The 20,977-nt window shown below is 34.5% G+C and overlaps 1 protein-coding gene across 1 annotated transcript in view; it reads right to left on the bottom strand.

Moving 5' to 3' along the window:
* Positions 1-20,406, bottom strand: part of LOC148944817 (nucleoredoxin-like protein 2) — a 32,871-nt gene extending 12,465 nt beyond the window's left edge. The window contains exons 1-2 of the mRNA XM_089099796.1: positions 20,232-20,406; positions 1,462-1,595 (exon numbers count right to left, since the gene is read on the bottom strand). Coding sequence (XP_088955922.1) covers positions 1,462-1,595; positions 20,232-20,390 — 293 coding nt within the window. The 5' untranslated portion in view covers positions 20,391-20,406. The remainder of the gene's footprint in view (positions 1-1,461; positions 1,596-20,231) is intronic.
* Positions 20,407-20,977: the final 571 nt, after the last annotated feature.

The raw sequence follows: 20,977 nt of genomic DNA on the forward strand, positions 1-20,977 counted from the left end.
TAAGCAATACTATTTGTGTCAGGATTAAAAATTGTTGAAGAAGGTTCTCCAACATACAAATAGCAACCCAAACTATGGATTGTTACAGAAAAAAACTGAAAAGATATAAAATATTATTTTTTCCACTAAAAAAACTATGTCAATAAAAAACGAACAGAAATTAATTTAAAAAATTTTTCCACAAAACAAGTTTTACAAAGAAAAGTAAAGAGGTCCATTAAGCCAAAAATGAGAAGAAATAAAGTCAAGTGATCTTCTAAACATAAAACTACCACAAATAACTGTCAGTAAATAAATGAAACTCAAAGCAAACAGAAATTACAATAAATAACCAAGTCAAACTCAAAACAAGCAAAAATTAACATGAGTACTGAAAAAACAAAAAAACAAATGAACGTGAATTGTCAGTTTAACTGACATATACAGATATTTCATCCTTAAGGTTTTGATATTTTTTTATTTATGAAAGTAAAAAAAAGTGAAAACATTTAAAACGTATTTTTTTAGTAAAATACAAATTATGTTCTAGTCCTGAAAAGGCAAGGGGTTATTAGCCCTACTCATGTTAATTTTTGCTTGTTTTGTGTTTGACTTGGTTATTTATAGTAATTTCTGTTCATTTTGAGTTTCATTTATTTATTGATAGTAATTTGTGGTAGTTTTATGTTTGGAAGATCATTTGACTTTATTTCTGCTCATTTTTGGCTTAATGGACCTCTTTACTCTTCTTTGGAAAACTGGTGTTGCGGAAAAGTTTTTAAATTAATTTCTGTTCGTTTTTTATAGATATAGTCTTTTTCATGAAAAAAAAAAAAAATTTTATATCTTTTCAGTTTTTTTCTGTAACAATCCATAGTTTGGGTTGCTATTTGTAAGTAGAAGAAACTTTTAATCCTGACACAAATAGTATTGCTTAGTTTAAGTTTATATCTCCTCAAGTTTACCTGAAAAATAACACTGGCTATTTCAAACTTTTGATCAAATATCTTTGGAGGTAAGGCAAGGGCAGGTTGTAAAAAATGAAAAGGGAGGGGGTCTTGTTGCCATAAATCACTTTTGACTCGGAAAAAGGGCACTTTAATGTTCAATTTCCAATCAAAACTCTAAAGTCTCTAAAGTCCTCCCTTCCATATGAAGTAGCTCTGAGAAAAACAAACAAATAATACACTGAAGACTTTTGAGTCTTTACTACAGGTAATGGCTACAGAGTTGCCTATGATTGCAAAAAGGTTTTTGAATAAATGAGATGCAAGATAATAGATTATGCTAATGAATAGAATTTGCCGTGTTTAAGAATATTAGCAACTAATTCCATACATGCAAAACCGTGCCTTTTGAAATAAATCATCCTTCAATCATAAGTATTATTTGTTACAAATGTTACATGGTACCCAGAAATGCCCTGCCTGATTTAAGTTGAAATGGGCCAAAATACAATTCAAATACTAATTAAATCTTTACCCAGCAACAGGATCACCCAGGGGAACAGCATACCAATCACCATGAAGTTCTTGCATATATGACTTCATTTCTTGTTCACTTCTATCAGATGAAACAAAAATGATTTCAAATGGAGCATCATTGTCCTTCAGTTCCTAGGAAAAATATTTAATACAGAATATTTCTGATACTTAAAGTTGATTGAATTATTTGAATTTCAGAGAAATTTTCTACTCTGCAGACACAATCAGGTTGTAAATGTGTGTAATTATCACTGGAAAACTTTGTTCTTGTGTTTGAGATGAAACAAAGGTAACGGTTTTTTAATAAAATTAAAACGTTCTTGCAAAAAAAGTAAATTTGTAATTTATATGAATCAGTCATTATCTTATACAAGATGTCAAACTTGAAACAAGCAAAGATTACATTGAATAAAACATAAGTGCAATGGTGCCACTTCCCTCAAACCAGCCAAACACTTTACAGTGAACCCCCTAAGGTAACATTTAGACTTTACTGAAGGCTGAAAAGAGGGGGAGGGCAATGTCATAGTTATTTTTGGCTATTGTTACTTCACTTTTTATTGCATTTGCATATTCTTTGCCTTCAAATCAAACAGTTTGTGGTAATGAACTGTAAATAAGGAGCAAACTGCATCAATAGTAACTGAAACTGTAAAAAACGGAATTTTGATACCAATAGATGTATCAAAGAATTGGTTTATTATGCTGATTGCAAATATATAAATTTCATTAAGTTTAGTCTTACCCACCAAAGGTTATGAGCCTCATTAAATTTTCCTAATTTTCAAAAAAAGGGGGAAACAGCCCCTAAAAGTCAAGTGATCTTAATAAAAATTGTACCATCAGATTCAGCATATAATAGAACCCTACTGTATAGGTTTCAAGCTCCTATCTACAAAAGTGGAATTTTTGTATTTTTTGCCAGAAGAAAGATCACAGATGTTTCATCCCAGTGGTCATAGAATATCAGGAGAGGGCTCATTCAAACAGAAATTAAAAGTTCTAATGCCCTTTTTAAGTGACCAAAACAATTGGAGAGCAACTAGGCCCCATCCCCCATCCTTTTTTTTCCCAAAATCACCTAATCAAAATTTTAAAATAGCCATTTTGTTCATCATAGTTGAAAGGCCCAATAACTTTGGCTCTGGGTCTTACAGGACCCCCCCCCCACAACCCCAGGGTAAAGGTCTTTTAGTTATAAAATTTGCCCATTGTTTACATATAGTATTTGTTATTGGTATGCATGCATATAATTTTTTGGTGTGGGGGGGGGAGACAAATTTTCTGCTGGGAATTTTTCCATAGGGAGGGAAGTTTCCAGGGAGTGAACTTTTCAGGGGAAATTTTACACTGTGGGAATTTGCCAGAATTCTAAAACAAAATTCTTTTTATATGTCTTGTTTTCTCTTTTCCATCTCAATTGTACACATGCAGTGGTTAAGAGTAATTATCCAGAGTAAATTTTTACTGGGATCAAATTGTCTTGAGGATATTTCCATGGGGAGGGGGTTTCTCTATGGAGGTGGGGTCAGATTTCCTGGCATTATTTAAAAACAATCAGAAATTAAATAAAAACAAGCTTTTTCAACTGAAAGTAAGGAGCAAAATTAAAACCAAAAACAAACAGAAATTATTATGTATATGAAGGGGGTTGCCCTGTCCTCAACACCTTGCTCTTTATGCTAAAGTTTGAATTTTGTCCCAATTCTTTAAGAGTGACTCCTCAACCACAAGGGCTGAATTAGAAGAATAAGATTCTTTTTTAAAAGGACTAAAACACTTTAGCCTAAAGAGTAAAGTGTTGAGGAGGAGGGAACCCCTTCATATAAATGATATTTTCTGTTTGTTTAAGTTTTAATGGTGCTTCTTACATTAAGTTGAAAAATCCTGTTTTTTTTTATTTAATTGCAAAAAGAATGTCTTTGAATTCACAGTTATATACTTGATTGGTCAGATCTCCCTGTATACCACCAATATATCCTCAATGTAATACCTTAGATTAGGTACTGTAAAGAAGAAATGTTGATAGAAAAAATTTAAAACATTCAAGAAGAAAAGTTACAATTCACAACTTTGGATGAACCCAGTTATGGAACTCTATCAGACATATCTAGTGAATTAACTGTAAGTTATTATTTTGTTCTGTATAAATATATAAGTTTTGATTTTAATGCTCTAGTATTTCTGTTGATGATGATTGCTGTGTATGTGGTCAAAATATCCAGATTTTTGTATCTGTTTACACTGTCTAATAAATGAACTTATCACCATTTGAATATTTATTTGTTTGTTATAGAGAGGAAGTGTTGTCTTGGAACAAAAAATACCTAATTTAAGGAATTACATAAATTTTTTTTTTTTTTTAAATTGAATTTTCAAACCTCATCCTATTAAACAATTCAGATAATTGAAACTACCACCTTCTTCAGTCCTTACTTGTGATCTAGATAATTTTCTCAAAATTCTAAAATGAGGAGCAAAAAATTTTGAAGTTAGAGGCAAAAAGTAACCAGAACATACCGAAAGCATAAATTACTGCTCTTGTGTACAAAACTGTGCCCCATCCTGCAGCAATGGTTAGAAAATGGATTTTATTCAATCTTTCATTAATAGCCAATAATGCAGTTTTATCTGAAAAGTGGTAATTTACCCAACCAAACCCACATAAGGGGTTGATAATAAAAAAGAAATGTGTTTTTTCTCTATTTGGAATTATGAAGGCATTCTTTCCTGAAAAAGTAAAAAAAAAACATGAAAGTTCTTGCTAGTTGTGAATAAAAACACGTTAAAATTAGCCTTTGTACAGTTGGTTGAAATTGGTTTATACTTTTGTTTTTCAGTCAGTTTTGACATGTTTTGTGCTAAACACAATTGAACAACCATTTTTTTTAATGGAAGATTCTGTCAAAAATGGATAATGAAATAAACAAAGTTGGACAGTTAAATATTCAAAATTGGATTATATTTAGTGTAAACTGAATGCACAATTTTTTTTTTTTTTTTACTTTATAAAGAGAAGCAAGAGATGATGAAAATGTTTTGATTTATGAGTTTTTGACCTGTATTCAAGCCCTAGAGATAGGAAAGGAGCATATATAGGAGCTTGAAAATGACCTTCCCATGACAAAATTTGGTAAATTTCCACCAAATCATATTATTGAGCTAGGAATAAAGTGAATACACCATTTGATGCCTTTTTTTATGCTGATTACGAATATAATAATCATTTCTATCGGAAATTAATTTCAGCCCCCCCCCCCCTATATATGCCAATTCAGGGTATATATTTCTACATTCGGGGGGGGGGGGGGGTAAATTTTAAACTTACATCCCATTTACATCAGAAACAAAATTTGCCCCCACCCCCCCCCCCTAATGTAGAAATATATAACCGGAATTGGAATATATAGGGGGGGGGGGGCTGAAATTCATTTCCGATAGAAATGATTATTATATTAATAATCTGCATAAAAAAAAGCATCAAATGGTGTATTCACTTTATTCCTAACTCAATAATATGATTTGGTAGAAATTTACCCAAATTTTATAGACCTTTTGCTATGTTAAAAATATTAATTTGGGTTAATAAAACTTTCAAGAATAGGTTCAATGCCTAAATTATACCATGGAAAGGTGTTTTCAAGCTCCATTTCTACTCTTTTCCTATTCCAAGGGCTTAAAAAATTGCAGAAAAGATAAGTAAGCTGTAGCTGCCTTAACAATAGCATGCATGCAAGAGTAATCAACTGGTAGGCCTAGGCTAGCCTAACTGAAAATTAAGGTAACATGTTATTTTGTCAAAATTTGGTAAAGTTCTACCAAATCATATTATTGACTTACGCATAAAGTGAATATACCACTCAATGCCTTTTTTCATGCTTATTACAAATAGGCCTAGCCTATAATAATAATTTCTATCGTAAATTAATTTCAGCCCCCCCCTATATATTCAAATTGAGGTTATATATTTCTACATTAGGAGGGGTGGGGTTAAAGCTTAAAATTACCTCCCATTTACATCAGAAACTAAATTTGCCCCCCCCTAATGTAGAAATATATCCCCTGAATTGGCATATATAGGGGGGGGGGGGGGGAAATTCATTTCCGAAATAAATGATTATTAAATTTGTAATCATAATAAAAAAGGCATCAAATGGTGTATTTACTTTATTCATAACTCAATAATATGACTTGGTAGAACTTTACCCAAAATTTTAATAGGTAGGCTAATAGACCTGTCATGTAGGCAAATTTCAGGACCCTCAAGAGGAAAAAGGAGTGGAGGTAGGTACTTCAAAATAGCCTACCTTCCCAGGAAATACTTTAGCCTGTAGACCCATCCCTGAAAGTTTCATTTTCCTAACCTAACCCCTTTCCAAGATAGCCAAAAGGGTCAATATATACCAAATCATATTATTGAGTTAGGACTAAAGTGAATACACCATTTGATGCCTTTTTTATGCTGATTATGAATATAATAAGCATTTCTAGCATTAGGTTAGGTATAGCCTATATAGGGGGGGGGGGGTGCTGAAATTCATTTCCGATAGAAATGCTTATTATATTTGTAATCAGCATAAAAAAATGCATCGAATGGTGTATTCACTTTATTTGAAACTCAATAATATGATTTGGTACATATTGACTGCCAAAAGTTATTCATAAATATTCAGCAATATTTATGGCTAAAATATTAAGGCTTACTTGATAAAAATCAGCTAAAACAGGGGTAAACTGTTTGCAAGGAGGACACCAGTGGGCAGAAAAGTAGTACCCTATAACTTGCTTATTTGCCAATGCTTGCTCTGCGGGTACAAAATTGCCCGACTTTTGCATTCTTCTTCTTCTTCTAATTCACAGCATGCGGGCTATTCAGTTGGTACTATTTAGCCCTCTTCTTTTTGCTTCACTCTGTGGGCTACAGAGCTACTGTCTTGGTTGTCTCTTATTTATTAGATATTCCAGATATCTTTCAGTAGATCTTTTGACTCGAGGAGTTCAAATATAAGATGATAGATATCGATTTCTGTGCTCTGTGTGCAGGTAGAGTTGGCTAGGCTCTTGGCTGATAGTAAGATTTTGTGGTGTTTGAAGTATTTTAACAGTTTACAAAGCAAGGTATGTTGTGCAGGCGTCAGCATATTACATTCAAATACGCAATGTTCAATTGTTCCATTATTCATATTACAATGCCTGCAAAGAGGGCACAGGGGAATTGAACCACTTGAATTAGAAAGCTTATATGAGAATGCAAGGAAATTTAGTCCATTTGTTCCAGAACAAATTCTATGATAAATTTTAGAAAGATACTTATTGGGAAAGGGGGAAAGGATAGGATTAATCTTATTACAATTAATATCTGATAGCCTCCATCGGTAAATATCTCTAATTGGGATTGGTCTCCCACTTGGCTGGTCAGTATATATAGCATTTTTTGCTATTTCATCAACCTGATGATTACCACTTATGCCAGAGAGGCTATGAATGTACTGAAAGTAAGTTTTTATGGCATTTGTAGCAAGATTATCAATAATACTAAGACAATGATAAGTGTCGATCTAAAACTTATACTGAGTAGCTGAGGCCAGCAACTCAAGGCTTGATAGAGAGTTAGAATATATGATAATATTATTTGAATTTGCAATCAAAGGTTGGTTTTCCTTAAGGTGTTCTAATCCCATGATTATGGCATTTAACTCAGCAGACATTATAGATAAATTATTATATAATCTTTCGCCCATTGCAATTTTCAGGTGAGGAAGGAAAACACCACTTGCAACCTTCTCATTCATTTTTGACCCATCAACAAATATTTGGAAGTGATTTTTATAGGTAACTGTATTAAGTTCTGCAAATTTTTTCTGGACAAAAGCAATGGGGGTTAAATCTTTATCCCACTTTGAAAATTCAGTATTTATTATGGGACTTGACCAATTCCATGGGGGGGGGGGGGGATCGGGGCAAAGTGTGTGCAAGAGACTTTGCTGGTATGGGGAACTTCTTCTGAATATTGGCATACTCATCTGCAATGCCTCTATACATGGCTGGATTTCTTAACCAATTATGTAATGCGTGTGAGCTATTTGATTCAATTTTTGTAAGATGTTTTGTCAAGAGAAACCTACGTCTCTCCCTTATTGTTGTTAATCCACTCTCCATAAGCAGAAACTAGGTGCTTGTGGGTTTCCTAAGACCAAATATCAGAAGCATTATATCATTTTGTGTTTTATCATTTTTTTGCGTCTGTGTCTTTGCACATGCAACATAGACGATGAGCCCATAGTCAATATGGGGTCTTATATGTGATTTATAAAACTGGAGTAAGGTTTTCTCATTACAGCCCCATATTACGAAAAGAAGTCTTTTTAGTATATTTGTTTTTCTATAGCATTTTTTTATTGTGTTTGAAATGTGGAGGTAGAAATTAAGTTTTTGGTCAAGCATGAGACATAGGTAATTAATATGATTATCTTCTGAAATAGTTGTTTTATTTAGAGTTAGTTTTGCATTAGCATTGTTTCACTTCAGGTAAAATTACATTTTTTTGGACTTGGTGGGTGCAATAGGTAAATCTGAATGTTGAGAGAATTTTTCAAACTAGAAAAGTAACTTTTGCAGATTTGACTGTGCTGTCTGAAAGGTGTTGCCAGATGACCATAGCACCAGATCATCAGCATATTGTAGATTCGTGTGGGGTAGGTTCATGTCCCAGAGATATAGGGCAAATAGGAGGCAACTGAGGACTGCTCCCTGAGGTAGGCCTTTGGTTATTGTCTTTTGGGGTGAAGAGGCTGAACCAACACAAACGATGAAACTTCGCACTTCTATGAAGGATTTAATAAAAGATACTAGCTTAGGGGGTACTCCAAGGTTTGCAAATTTGTTTGAAATGATTTGGTGGTTCACATTTTCATATGCCCCTTCAAAATCTAGGAAAGCTGCAACTAGAACATTATTTTTTGAGAAAGATTCATTTATCGCATTTGTTAGCAAAATGAAAGCATCTGTTGAGGAGTGGTGTTTCCTGAATCCAGTTTGAGGGTGAGGGATCAGATTATTTTTTTCAACAAACCAGAGGAGTCTGTGATAGATCATTTTCTCCATTATTTTCCCCATCACAGGAGTAATCTTTATGGGCCTATAAGACTCAGAGTTATCTTTTGGTTTATTTTTCTTTAGGATTGGTAGGAGGGACGAACATTTCCATATATAGGGGAACCTAGAAGATGCCCAAGCGTAATTATAACAATTTAGCAGTTCTTGCTTATATGAAGGTGTGATTTTCTTTTCCCATGTAGGGTCTATATTATCATAGCTGCCACTAGTTTTAGCCTTAATACGATATATTGCATTATTCAATTCCTGTATTGAACATGGATGAGTTTTGTAATCGGATCCTGGGCGTGGTTGGTAACTTGGGTTCATAGAAATTGTGGACAGTTTGCTATGATTGATCGATATGACCTTATTAACAAAAAGAGCTGTCAAAATGTTGGCTTTTTCAGTGTCATTGTCATGGTTGGTAATATTGTGCATAAGATCATGCAGAAGTGCGTTAGATGAAGTCTTTTTCCAACATATGTGGCTTAAGACTTTATGTATAATTGGCTCATGTGTTTCTCTGGAGAGATTATTTGCAAAATTATTCCAGTATTTATATTTAGCATCTATCATAGTCCTTTTTAGATTAGATTCTGCTTGTAATTTTTTAAAATATGTAGTAGGTGATGGTTTTTTTATGAATTCTGTCCTAGCTGCCTTTTTTATCCTCCATTTATTTAGGCACTCATTTGTCCACCATGCTTTAGGAATTTGTTTAGGGAATGTTTTCTTAGGTGTTTTCCTGGGGATAGCATGATTAGCTGTATTTATTAGTAAAGATGTCAAGGCTTCAGCATGTGTCAACTGTTGTGTTAGAAATGCATGAACTTTAGGTGAAACTTGTAATTTCATCATTTAGATTATTTTGTAACATAGACCAATTTGCTTTAGTGTTGATATATTTTGAGGTATGAGATAAAGTTTCAGCAGGTTCATTTAGGGAGCAAACTATAGCAAAGTGGTCAGTACATAGACTATCAATTTTAATTATGTAAATTTTGTTCAAAAAATTTAATGACACAATTTGTAGGTCAATTGTGGAGAATCTGCCACTTTTGGGGTTGAAATATGCATTCAGGTTTGGAGGGGTAGCAACAGCTAATTCATTATTATTTGAAGTCATATGCTCAATGAATTTACCAGCTTTATTTGCTGGTTTATTCCCCCACAAAAGGCTGTGGGCATTGAAATCTCCACAAATAATGATATTTTTTAACATATTAAAAGCTTATGATGTAGGATTTTAAATTATTCAGCCAAACACTGATACCAATTACATCAACATCATTTGCAAAATCTGGAAAATTGATGCCACAAAATTTTATATTATTTTTAACTAATAAAGCTACCCTACCTCCTTTTCTCTCTGAAGATCTATTCTTTCTGAGGATAGTTAATCCCAGAGACTTAATTTGTTGATTTTGGGTTAAATGAGTTTCCTGGAGGCAAGCAATATTAATGGAATTATTGTATATAAAAGATATTAGTTCATTTAGCTTATTTTCTGTGAGTGATCTTACATTCCATTGGAGTATTGATGTATGTTGTGTTGTTGATTTATTCTTCATATGACTGTGTATCAATGTTCAGCTTTGTTAAAAGTAAAGCAAGATCTTTTTTTGTTTGAATGAGCATATCATCTGGGATGTAGATTTTTGCCAATTCTGCAATGATTTTTGTTTTCTATAGTTGATGTATGTTCATTGCCTGAACTGCATTACAGTTTAGAATGAATAAGCATATATTTTGGGATTGCATTTTTGGTTGTGCATCCTGTTTGGCAGTTAAGGGATTGATTCCTGGTATTGGTTCTGGTTTGTTTCTTCTTGGGAGGGGGGGCCAGGCTAACCACATCTCACTGGACAAGGAGGCTTGTTGGCTTGGTGATTCCTTCTGATAGGGATTTGAGCTAGGGGGCTTAGAAGATGGTGTTTTATATGGGGGGCTGGATGCATTGGGGGCGTTTGACTGGGGGGTTTTGGTTGGTTTAATTACAGGCTTTATTTGGTATTGTTGGGCAGCATTTGCTTCCATTGCTGCAAAGGGGTATGGGATGGCCTTCTCTGTTGATATTTGGAGTGTTAGAGCTTTTTTCTTGTATGCAGGGCATAATGATTTATTTGTAGACTCATGAGGGCCTTTGCAATTGATGCATGTAGGCTGAGTGTTGTTGCAAGTTGTCAGCTCTTTAGGATGGAAAGCTTTGCAATTACTACACTCTTGGAGAATTTCATTGCATTTTGTTTGTCGTGTGTCCCAGTTTGAGACACTTCGGACACTGGACAGGCTTAGGTTTGTACTCCTTGTGTGGTTTGATGTGCACAAATAGGAATAATTTTCCGGAATAATAATTTTGCACTTCAGTGTGAATGAGCAAGATTTGCTAGATTGTAAGAGATCAGGGACCGGTTTGTCAAGTTGAATAACGTCGTAAACTTGTATAGAGTTTCCAGCCCTAACAGATAGGTCTTCTTTTAACTCCTGAGTGGATATCTCTGGGGAAACATTATAAACTACTATTTTTGTTGGTGATTGTTTTGGGTTCCAATTAGATGCAATAATTTGGGTATTCAGAAGGCATGTTAGGTTAATTATTGTATCAGCTGATTTCTGATCTTCTACATCTATTAGCAGAGATCCATCACGGTTAATATTAAGAGAGAACATTGATTTTAGCAATTTAAAAATTGCAACTCTTATTGCAGTGATCAATTTTATTTCAAAGGGGATAGTGGGAGTAATTTTAAGGTAAATTCCTAAGTTTTTGGAGGGAGGATCTTGGGCAGGGAGAGGGGAAATGCTTTTGATTGGGGAGATTTTTTTCCTTTTTTAGAGCTTCTAGAGAGGACCTCTTGAAACCCATTATCATCATTTATGGTTACATTAGCCCCTACACTTATCATTGTCCTATTCTCCGAATTGGAACTATCATTTGAACTTTGAGATAGTGTGCTTGACCAGCCAAGATGGGTATCCTTCACTATGGCACTTTCACTGGAATTTGATTTGGGATCTGGTGGGACTTTTTTTTTTGAGGACTTCTAAACATTGCCTATTGGAAAAAGCTTTAAACAAAAAAAACTAAAACAAGAAGGGAAAATAGAATGATATCAAACCGTCTGCACTATACTATGGGGAGGAGAAACACCAAAGTATAGCCCTGAGGATGAGTTGAGCAGGAATGGTTTGGTACAACTGCTGATTAGAAGCAATAATAACTCACAAGAAAATATATTTTAATTTTCTTATAAGGTTGCTGTCGTTGTTGACAATATATCCTCAATGTAATACCTTAGATTAGGTACAGCACTCTATAAGAAAATTAAAAATAAATTTTCTTGTGAATTATTATCGCTTCTAATCAGCAGTTATACCAAACCAATCCTGCTCAACTCATCCTCAGGGCTATACTGTGGTGTTCTCCTCCCCATAGTATAGTGCAGACGGTTTGATATCATTCTATTTTCCCTTCTTGCTTTAGTTTTGTTTTTTTCTGTTTAAAGCTTTTTCCAATAGGCAATGTTTAGAAGTCCTCCAAAAAAAAAGGTCCCCCCAGATCCCGAATCAAATTCCAGTGAATGTGCCATAGTGAAAGATACCCATCTTGGCTGGTCAAGCACACTTTCTCAAAGTTCAAATGATAGCTCCAATTTGGAGAATAGGACAATGATAAGTGTAGGGGCTAATGTAACCATAAATGATGATAATGGGTTTCAAGAGGTCCTCTCTAGAAGTTCTAAAAAAAGGAAAAAAATCTCCATAATCAAAAGTATTTCTCCTCTCCCTGCCCAAGATCCTCCCTCCAAAAACTTAGGAATTTACCTTAAAATTACTCCTACTACCCCCTTCGAAATAAAAATGATCACTGCAATAAGAGTTGCCATTTTTAAATTGCTAAAATCAATGTTCTCTCATAATATTAACAGTGATGGATCTCTGCTAATAGCTGTAGAAGATCAGAAATCAGCAGATACAATAATTAACCTAAAATCCCTTCTGAATACCCCAATTATTGCATCTAATTGGAACCCAAATCAATCACCAACAAAAATAGTAGTTTATAATGTTCCCCCAGAGATATCCACTCAAGAGTTAAAAGAAGGGCTCTCAGATAGGGCTGGAAACTCAATCCCAGTTGAGGATGTTACCCAACTTGGCAAACCTAACTCTAATGGCCTAAAAACTAGTAGATCCTTCTTATTCACACTGAAGGAAAAAATTAATATCCCAGAAAAATTATTCCTATTTGGGCAAATCAAACCACACAAGGAATACAAACCTAAGCCTATCCAGTGTCAGAAGTGTCTCAAACTGGGACACACAACAAACAAATGCAATGAAAGTCTCCGAGAGTGTAGTAATTGTAAAGCTTTCCATCCTAAAGACTTGACAACTTGCAACAACACTCAGCCTACATGCATCAATTGCAAAGGCCCACATGAATCTACAAATAAATTATTATGCCCTGCATACAAGAAAAGAGCTCTAACACTCCAAATATAAACAGAGAAGGCCATCCCATACCCCTTTGCAGCAATGGAAGCAAATGCTGCCCAACAATACCAAATCAAGCCTGTAATGAAACCAACCAAAACCCCCAAGTCAAACGCCCCCCATGCATCACGCACCCCATATAAAACACCATATTCTAAGCGCCCTAGCTCAAATCCCTATCAAAAGGAATCACCAAGCCAACAAGCCTCCTTGTCCAGTGAGATGAGGTCAGCCTGGCCCCCCTCCCAAGAATAAACAAACCAGAAACACTACCAGGAATTAACCCCTTAACCAACAAACAGGATGCACAACCAAAAATGCAATCCCAAAATATATGCTTATTTATTCTGAACTGTAATGCAGTTCAGGCCATGAACATACATCAACTACAGAAAACAAAAATCATTGCAGAATTGGCAAAAATCTACATCCCAGATTATATGCTCATTCAAGCAAAAAAAGATCTTGCTTTACTTTTAACAAAGCTGAACATTGATACACAGTCATATGAAGAATAAATCAACAACACAACATATATCAATACTCCAGTGGAATGTAAGATCACTCACAGAAAAAAAGCTAAATGAACTAACATCTTTTATGAATAATAATTCAATTAATATTGCTTGCCTCCAGGAAACTCATTTCACCCAAAATCAACAAATTAGTTCTCTGGAATATACTATCCTCAGAAAGGATAGATCTTCAGAGAGAAAAAGGAGGTGAGGTAGCTTTATTAGTGAAAAATAATATAAAATTTTGTGGCATCAATTTTCCAGATTTTGCAAATGACGTTGACGCAATTGGTATCAGTGTTTGGCTGAATAATTTAAAAACCTACATAATAAGCTTTTATAACCCTAATGGCCAAACTACAGATGCCAAGGATTTCTTTAATTATATAAATAATTCTAATATGTTAAAAAATATTATTATTTGTGGAGATTTCAATGCCCACAGAATTTCGTGGGGGATTAAACCAGCAAATAAAGCTGGTAAATTCATTGAGCATATGACTTCAAATAATAATGAATTAGCTGTTGCTACCCCTCCAAACCTGAATACATATTTCAACCCCAAAAGTGACAGATTCTCCACAATTGACCTACAAATTGTGTCATTAATTTTTTTGAATAAAATTTACATAAGTAAAATTGATAGTCTATGTACTGACCACTTTGCTATAGTTTGCTCCCTAAATGAACCTGCTGAAACTCTATCTCATACCTCCAAATATATCAACACTAAAGCAAATTGGGCTATGTTCCAAAATAAGCTAAGTGATGAAATTACAAGTTTCACCCAAATTTCATGCATTTCTAACACAACAGTTGACACACATGCTGAAGCCTTGACATCTTTACTAATAAATACAGCTAATCATGCTATCCCCAGGACAACACCAAGGAAAACATTCCCTAAACAAATTCCTAAAGCATGGTGGACAAATGAGTGCCTAAATAAATGGAGAATAAGAAAGGCAGCTAGGACAGAATTCATAAAAAAACATCAACTACTACATATTTAAAAAAATTACAAGCAGAATCTAATCTTAAAAGGATTATAATAGATGCTAAATATAAATACTGGAATAATTTTGCAAATAATCTCTCCAGAGAAACACATGAGCCAATTATACACAAAGTTATAAGCCACATCTGTGGGTAAAAGACTTCCCCCAACCCACTCCTGTATGAGCTTATACATAATAATACCCATTAGACAATGATAATGAAAAAGCTAACCTATTTGCAACTCTTTTTGTTAATAAGCTAACTTCAAATAATCAAAGCAAACTGTCCCCAATTCCTATGAACCCAAGTTACCAACCACGCCCAGGATCCGAGTACATAACTAATCCATTCTCAATCCAGGAATTGAATAATGCAATACATCATATTAGGACCAAAACTAGCGGCAGCTATGCCAATATACACCCTACATGGATAAAGAATCTCACACCTTCATACAAATAAGAACTGCTAAATTGTTATAATCACGCTTTGGCATCTTCTAAGTTCCCCAATATATGGAAATGTTCGTCCCTCCTACCAATCCTAAAGAAAAATAAACCCAAAGATAACCCTGTGTCTTATAGGCCCATAATGATTACTCCTGTCCTGGGGAAAATAATGGAGAAAATGATCTACCACAGACTCCTCTGGTTTGTTGGTAAAAATAATATGACCCCTCATACTCAAACTGGATTCAGGAAACCCCACTCCTCAACAGATGCTTCCATTTTGCTAACAAATGCAATAAATGAATCTTTCTAAAAAAAATAATGTCCAAGTTGCAGCTTTCCTAGATTTTAAAGGGGCATATGACAATGTGAACCCCCAAATCTTTTTAAACAAACTTGCAAACCTTGGACTACCCCCTAAGCTATTATCTTTTATTAAGTTCTTCATAGAAGTACAAAGTTTCATCCTCTGTGCCTCTTCAGCCTCTTCACCCCAATAGACAATAACCAAAAGCCTACCTCAGAGAGCAGTCCTCAGTTGCCTCCTATTTGCCCTATATCTGTGGGACATGAACCTACCCCACACAAATCTACAATATGCTGATGATCTGGTGCTATGGTCATCTGGCAACACCTTTCAGATAGCACAGTCAAATCTGCAAAAATCACTTTTCCAGTTTGAAAAATTCTCTCAACATTCAGATTTACCCATTGCACCCACCAAGTCAAAAATAATCCAATTTCACCGGAAGCAAAACCATGTTAATGCAAAACTAACTTTAAATGAAAAAACTATTCCAGAAGGTAATCATAATAATTACCTAGGTCTCATGCTTGACCAAAAACTTAATTTCCACCTCCACATTTCAAACACAATAAAAAAATGCTATAGAAAAACAAATATACTAAAAAGACTTCTTTCCACACCCTGGGGCTGTAAGGAGAAAACCTTACTCCAGTTTTATAAATCACATATAAGACCCCATATTGACTATGGGCTCATCTTTATGGTGCATGTGCAAAGACCAAGATGCAAAAAATTAAAACAACACAATATGATATAATACTTCTCATATTTGGTCTCAGGAAACACACAAGCACCAAGTTTCTGTTGATGAAGAGTGCATTAACAGCAATAAGGAAGAGACTTAACTTTCTCTTGACAAAATATCTTACAAAAATTGAATCAAGTAGCTCACACACTGCATAATTGGTTAATAAATCTAGCTGTGTATAGAGGCATTGCAGATGAGTATGCCAATATTCAGAAGAAGTTCCCCATACCAGCAAAGTCTATTGTACCTACTTTCCCCTGATCCCCCCCATGGAATTGGTCAAGTCCCATAATAAATAATGACTTCTCAAAGTGGAATAAAGATTTAACCCCCATTGCTTTTGTCCAGAAAAAATTTGCAGAACTTAATACTATTACCTATAAAAATCACTTACGAATATTTGTTGATGGGTCGAAAATGAATGAGAAGGTTGCAACTGGCGTTTCCCTTCCTCACCTGAAAATTGCAATGGGTGAGAGATTATATAAGAATTTATCTATAATGTCTGCTGAGTTAAATGTCATAATCATGGGATTAGAACACCTTATGGAAAACCATCCCTTGAGTGCTAATTCAAAAATATTATCATATATTCCAACTCTCTATCAAGCCTTGAGTTGCTGGCCTCAGCTCCTCAATAGAAGTTGGACATTGACACTTATCATTGTCTCAGTATTATAGATAATCTTGCTTCAAGTGGCATAAAAACTTATTTTCAGTACATTCCTAGCCACTCTGGCATAAGTGGTAATTCTCAGGTTGATGAAACAGCAAAAAATGCTATAAATATTGACCAGCCAAGTGGGAGACCAATCCCAATTAGAGATATTTACCGATGGAGGCTATCAGATATTGATTTTAATAAGATTAATCCTATCTTTTCCCCCTTTCCCAATAAGAATCTTTCTAAAATTTATCATAGAATTCATTCTGGAACAAATGGACTAAATTTCCTTGCATTCTCATATAAGTCTTCTAATTCAAGTGGTTCAATTCCCCTGTCCCCTCTTTGCAGGCATTGTAATATGAATAATGAAACAATTGACCATCGCCTATTTGAATGTAATATGCTGACGTCTGTACAACATACCTTCCTTTGTAAACTGTTAAAATTCTTCAAACACCACAAAATCTCACTATCAGCCAAGAGCCTAGCCAACTATACCTGCACACAGAGCAGAGAAATCGATATCTCTCATCTTATATTTGAACTCCTTGAGTCAAAAGATCTGCTGAAAGATATCTGACAATATCTAATAAATAAGAGACGACCAAGCCAGTAGCTCTGTAGCCCACAGAGTGAAGCAAAAAGAAAAGGGCTAAATAGTATTAACTGAATAGCCTGCCTGCTGTGAATTAGAAGAAGAAGGTACTGTAAAGAAGAAATGTCGATAGAAAAAATTTAAAACATTCAAGAAGAAAAGTTACAATTCACAACTTTGGATGAACCCAGTTATGGAACTCTATCAGACATATATAGTGAATTAACTGTAAGTTATTATTTTGTTCTGTATAAATATATAAGTTTTGATTTTAATGCTCTAGTATTTCTGTTGATGATGATTGCTGTGTATGTGGTCAAAATATCCAGATTTTTGTATCTGTTTACACTGTCTAATAAATGAACTTATCACCATTTGAATATTTATTTGTTTGTTATAGAGAGGAAGTGTTGTCTTGGAACAAAAAATACCTAATTTAAGGAATTACATAAATTTTTTTTTACAAAAAATTGAATTTTCAAACCTCCTCCTATTAAACAATTAAGATAATTGAAACTACCACCTTCTTCAGTCCTTACTTGTGATCTAGATAATTTTCTCAAAATTCTAAAATGAGGAGCAAAAAATTTTGAAGTTAGAGGCAAAAAGTAACCAGAACATACCGAAAGCATAAATTACTGCTCTTGTGTACAAAACTGTGCCCCATCCTGCAGCAATGGTCAGAAAATGGGTTTTATTCAATCTTTCATTCATAGCCAATAATGCAGTTTTATCTGAAAAGTGGTAATTTACCCAACCAAACCCACATAAGGGGTTGATAATAAAAAAGAAATGTGTTTTTCTCTATTTGGAATTATGAAGGCATTCTTTCCTGAAAAAGTAAAAAAAAAACATGAAAGTTCTTGCTAGTTGTGAATAAAAACACGTTAAAATTAGCCTTTGTACAGTTGGTTGAAATTGGTTTATACTTTTGTTTTTCAGTCAGTTTTGACATGTTTTGTGCTAAACACAATTGAACAACCATTTTTTTTAATGGAAGATTCTGTCAAAAATGGATAATGAAATAAACAAAGTTGGACAGTTAAATATTCAAAATTGGATTATATTTAGTGTAAACTGAATGCACAAATATATTTTTTTTTTTTTACTTTATAAAGAGAAGCAAGAGATGATGAAAATGTTTTGATTTATGAGTTTTTGACCTGTATTCAAGCCCTAGAGATAGGAAAGGAGCATATATAGGAGCTTGAAAATGACCTTCCCATGACAAAATTTGGTAAATTTCCACCAAATCATATTATTGAGTTAGGAATAAAGTGAATACACCATTTGATGCCTTTTTTTTATGCTGATTACGAATATAATAATCATTTCTATTGGAAATAAATTTCAGCCCCCCCCCCCCTATATATACCAATTCAGGGTAAATATTTCTAGATTAGGGGGGGGGGGGGGGGTAAAGTTTAAACTTACATCCCATTTACATCAGAAAATAAATTTGCCCCCACCCCCCTAATGTAGAAATATATACCCTGAATTGGCATATATAGAGGGGGGGGGGCTGAAATCCATTTCCAATAGAAATGATTATTATGTTCATAATCAGCATAAAAAAAGCATCAAATGGTGTATTCACTTTATTCGTAACTCAATAATATGATGTAGTAGAAATTTACCCAAAATTTATAGACCTTTTGCTATGTTAAAAATATTAATTTGGGTTAATAAAACTTTAAAGAATAGGTTCAATGCCTAAATTATACCATGGAAAGGTGTTTTCAAGCTTCATTTCTACTCTTTTCCTATTCCAAGGGCTTAAAAAATTGCAGAAAAGATAAGTAAGCTGTAGCTGCCTTAACAATAGCATGCATGCAAGAGTAATCAACTGGTAGGCCTAGGCTAGCCTAACTGAAAATTAAGGTAAAATATTATTTTGTCAAAATTTGGTAAAGTTCTACCAAATCATATTATTGACTTATGCATAAAGTGAATATATCACTCAATGCCTTTTTTCATGCTGATTACGAATATAATAATCATTTCTATTGGAAATGAATTTCAGCCCCCCTATATAGCCCAATACCGGTTATTTATTTCTGCCTTAGGGGGGGGGGGGTAAAGTTTAAACTTACCTCCCATTTACATCAGAAATTAAATTTGCCCCCCCCCCCCTAATGCAGAAATATATACCCTGAATTGGCATATATAGGGGGGGGGGGGCTGAAATTCATTTCCGATAGAAATGATTATTATATTTGTAATCAGCATAAAAAAAAGGCATCAAATGGTGTATTTACTTTATTCATAACTCAATAATATGACTTGGTAGAACTTTACCCAAAATTTTAATAGGTAGGCTAGGCTAATAGACCTGTCATGTAGGCAAATTTCAGGACCCTCAAGAGGAAGAAGGAGTGGAGGTAGGTACTTCAAAATAGCCTACCTTCCCAGGACATACTTTAGCCTATAGACCCATACCTGAAAGTTTCATTTCCCTAACCCAACCCCTTTCCAAGATAGCCAAAAGGGTTAATATCTACGAAATCATATTATTGAGTTAGGACTAAAGTGAATACAAAATTTGATGCCTTTTTTATGCTGATTACGAATATAATAAGCATTTCTATCGGAAATGAATTTCAGCCCCCCCCCCTATATAGGCTATACCTAACCAAACATAACCTAACCCTGAATTGGCCTATATAGGGGGGGGGGGGGGCTGAAACTCATTTACGATAGAAATGCTTATTATATTAGTAATCAGCAAAAAAAAAGGCATCGAATGGTGTATTCACTTTTGTCCTAACTCAATAATATGATTTCGTAGATATTGACCGCCAAAAGGGTCAATACATACCAAATATACATATTGACTGCCAAAAGTTATTCATAAATATTCAGCAATATTTATGGCTAAAATATTAAGGCTTACTTGATAAAAATCAGCTAAAACAGGGGTAAACTGTTTGCAAGGAGGACACCAGTGGGCAGAAAAGTAGTACCCTATAACTTGCTTATTTGCCAATGCTTGCTCTGCGGGTACAAAATTGCCCGACTTTTGCATTAGCATTTTTCCAGCTAGCACATTCATCTTTAGTAAATTTCTTTACTTTCTTCTATATCAATGATCTTTTTGTATGTTTTCGCCAGGGTTGCCGGAAAGTGAAACAAAAAAACCACAGACCCTTTGAAAAACACGCCAGAGCCCTTGAACTCAAGGGTTGTCACCACGGTAGATTCCTAAAGTGCTAAAATTGCCCAGATTTGTCCGGAGGGGGGGGAGGATTTTCCACAAGGATAATTTTCCATGGAGCGAGAAGCTCCTGGTTGGGGAGAGGGGGGGGGGGTAACTTTCTAAGACAAATTTCACACTGGGCAAATTTCCCAGAATTCTAATACAAAATTCTTTTAAGTGGCCTTACTTTCTCGTCGCTGATTCAATTTTACATGTAGAGATGTTTAAGGAGAATTGCCCAGAAGAAATTTGATATCGGGTTGGAATTGCCTAGAGTATCATTCCGTAAGGAGGATGGGGGTATTTTCGCGGGATAGATTCTCCATGGGGGAGTTTTCCAAGGAATAAGCTTTCCAGACGGAATTTTTCGCGGGAGGAACTTTCTACTAGGGGACGGGAGGGTGGTTATTTGTGGGAAGAATTTTCTACTGAGGGGGATTTCT

Source organism: Artemia sp. Qi Xiang Cuo, chromosome 14 (genome assembly GCF_049724085.1).
Source record: "Artemia sp. Qi Xiang Cuo chromosome 14, ASM4972408v1, whole genome shotgun sequence".
In the NCBI taxonomy this organism is placed as follows: domain Eukaryota; kingdom Metazoa; phylum Arthropoda; class Branchiopoda; order Anostraca; family Artemiidae; genus Artemia; species Artemia sp. Qi Xiang Cuo.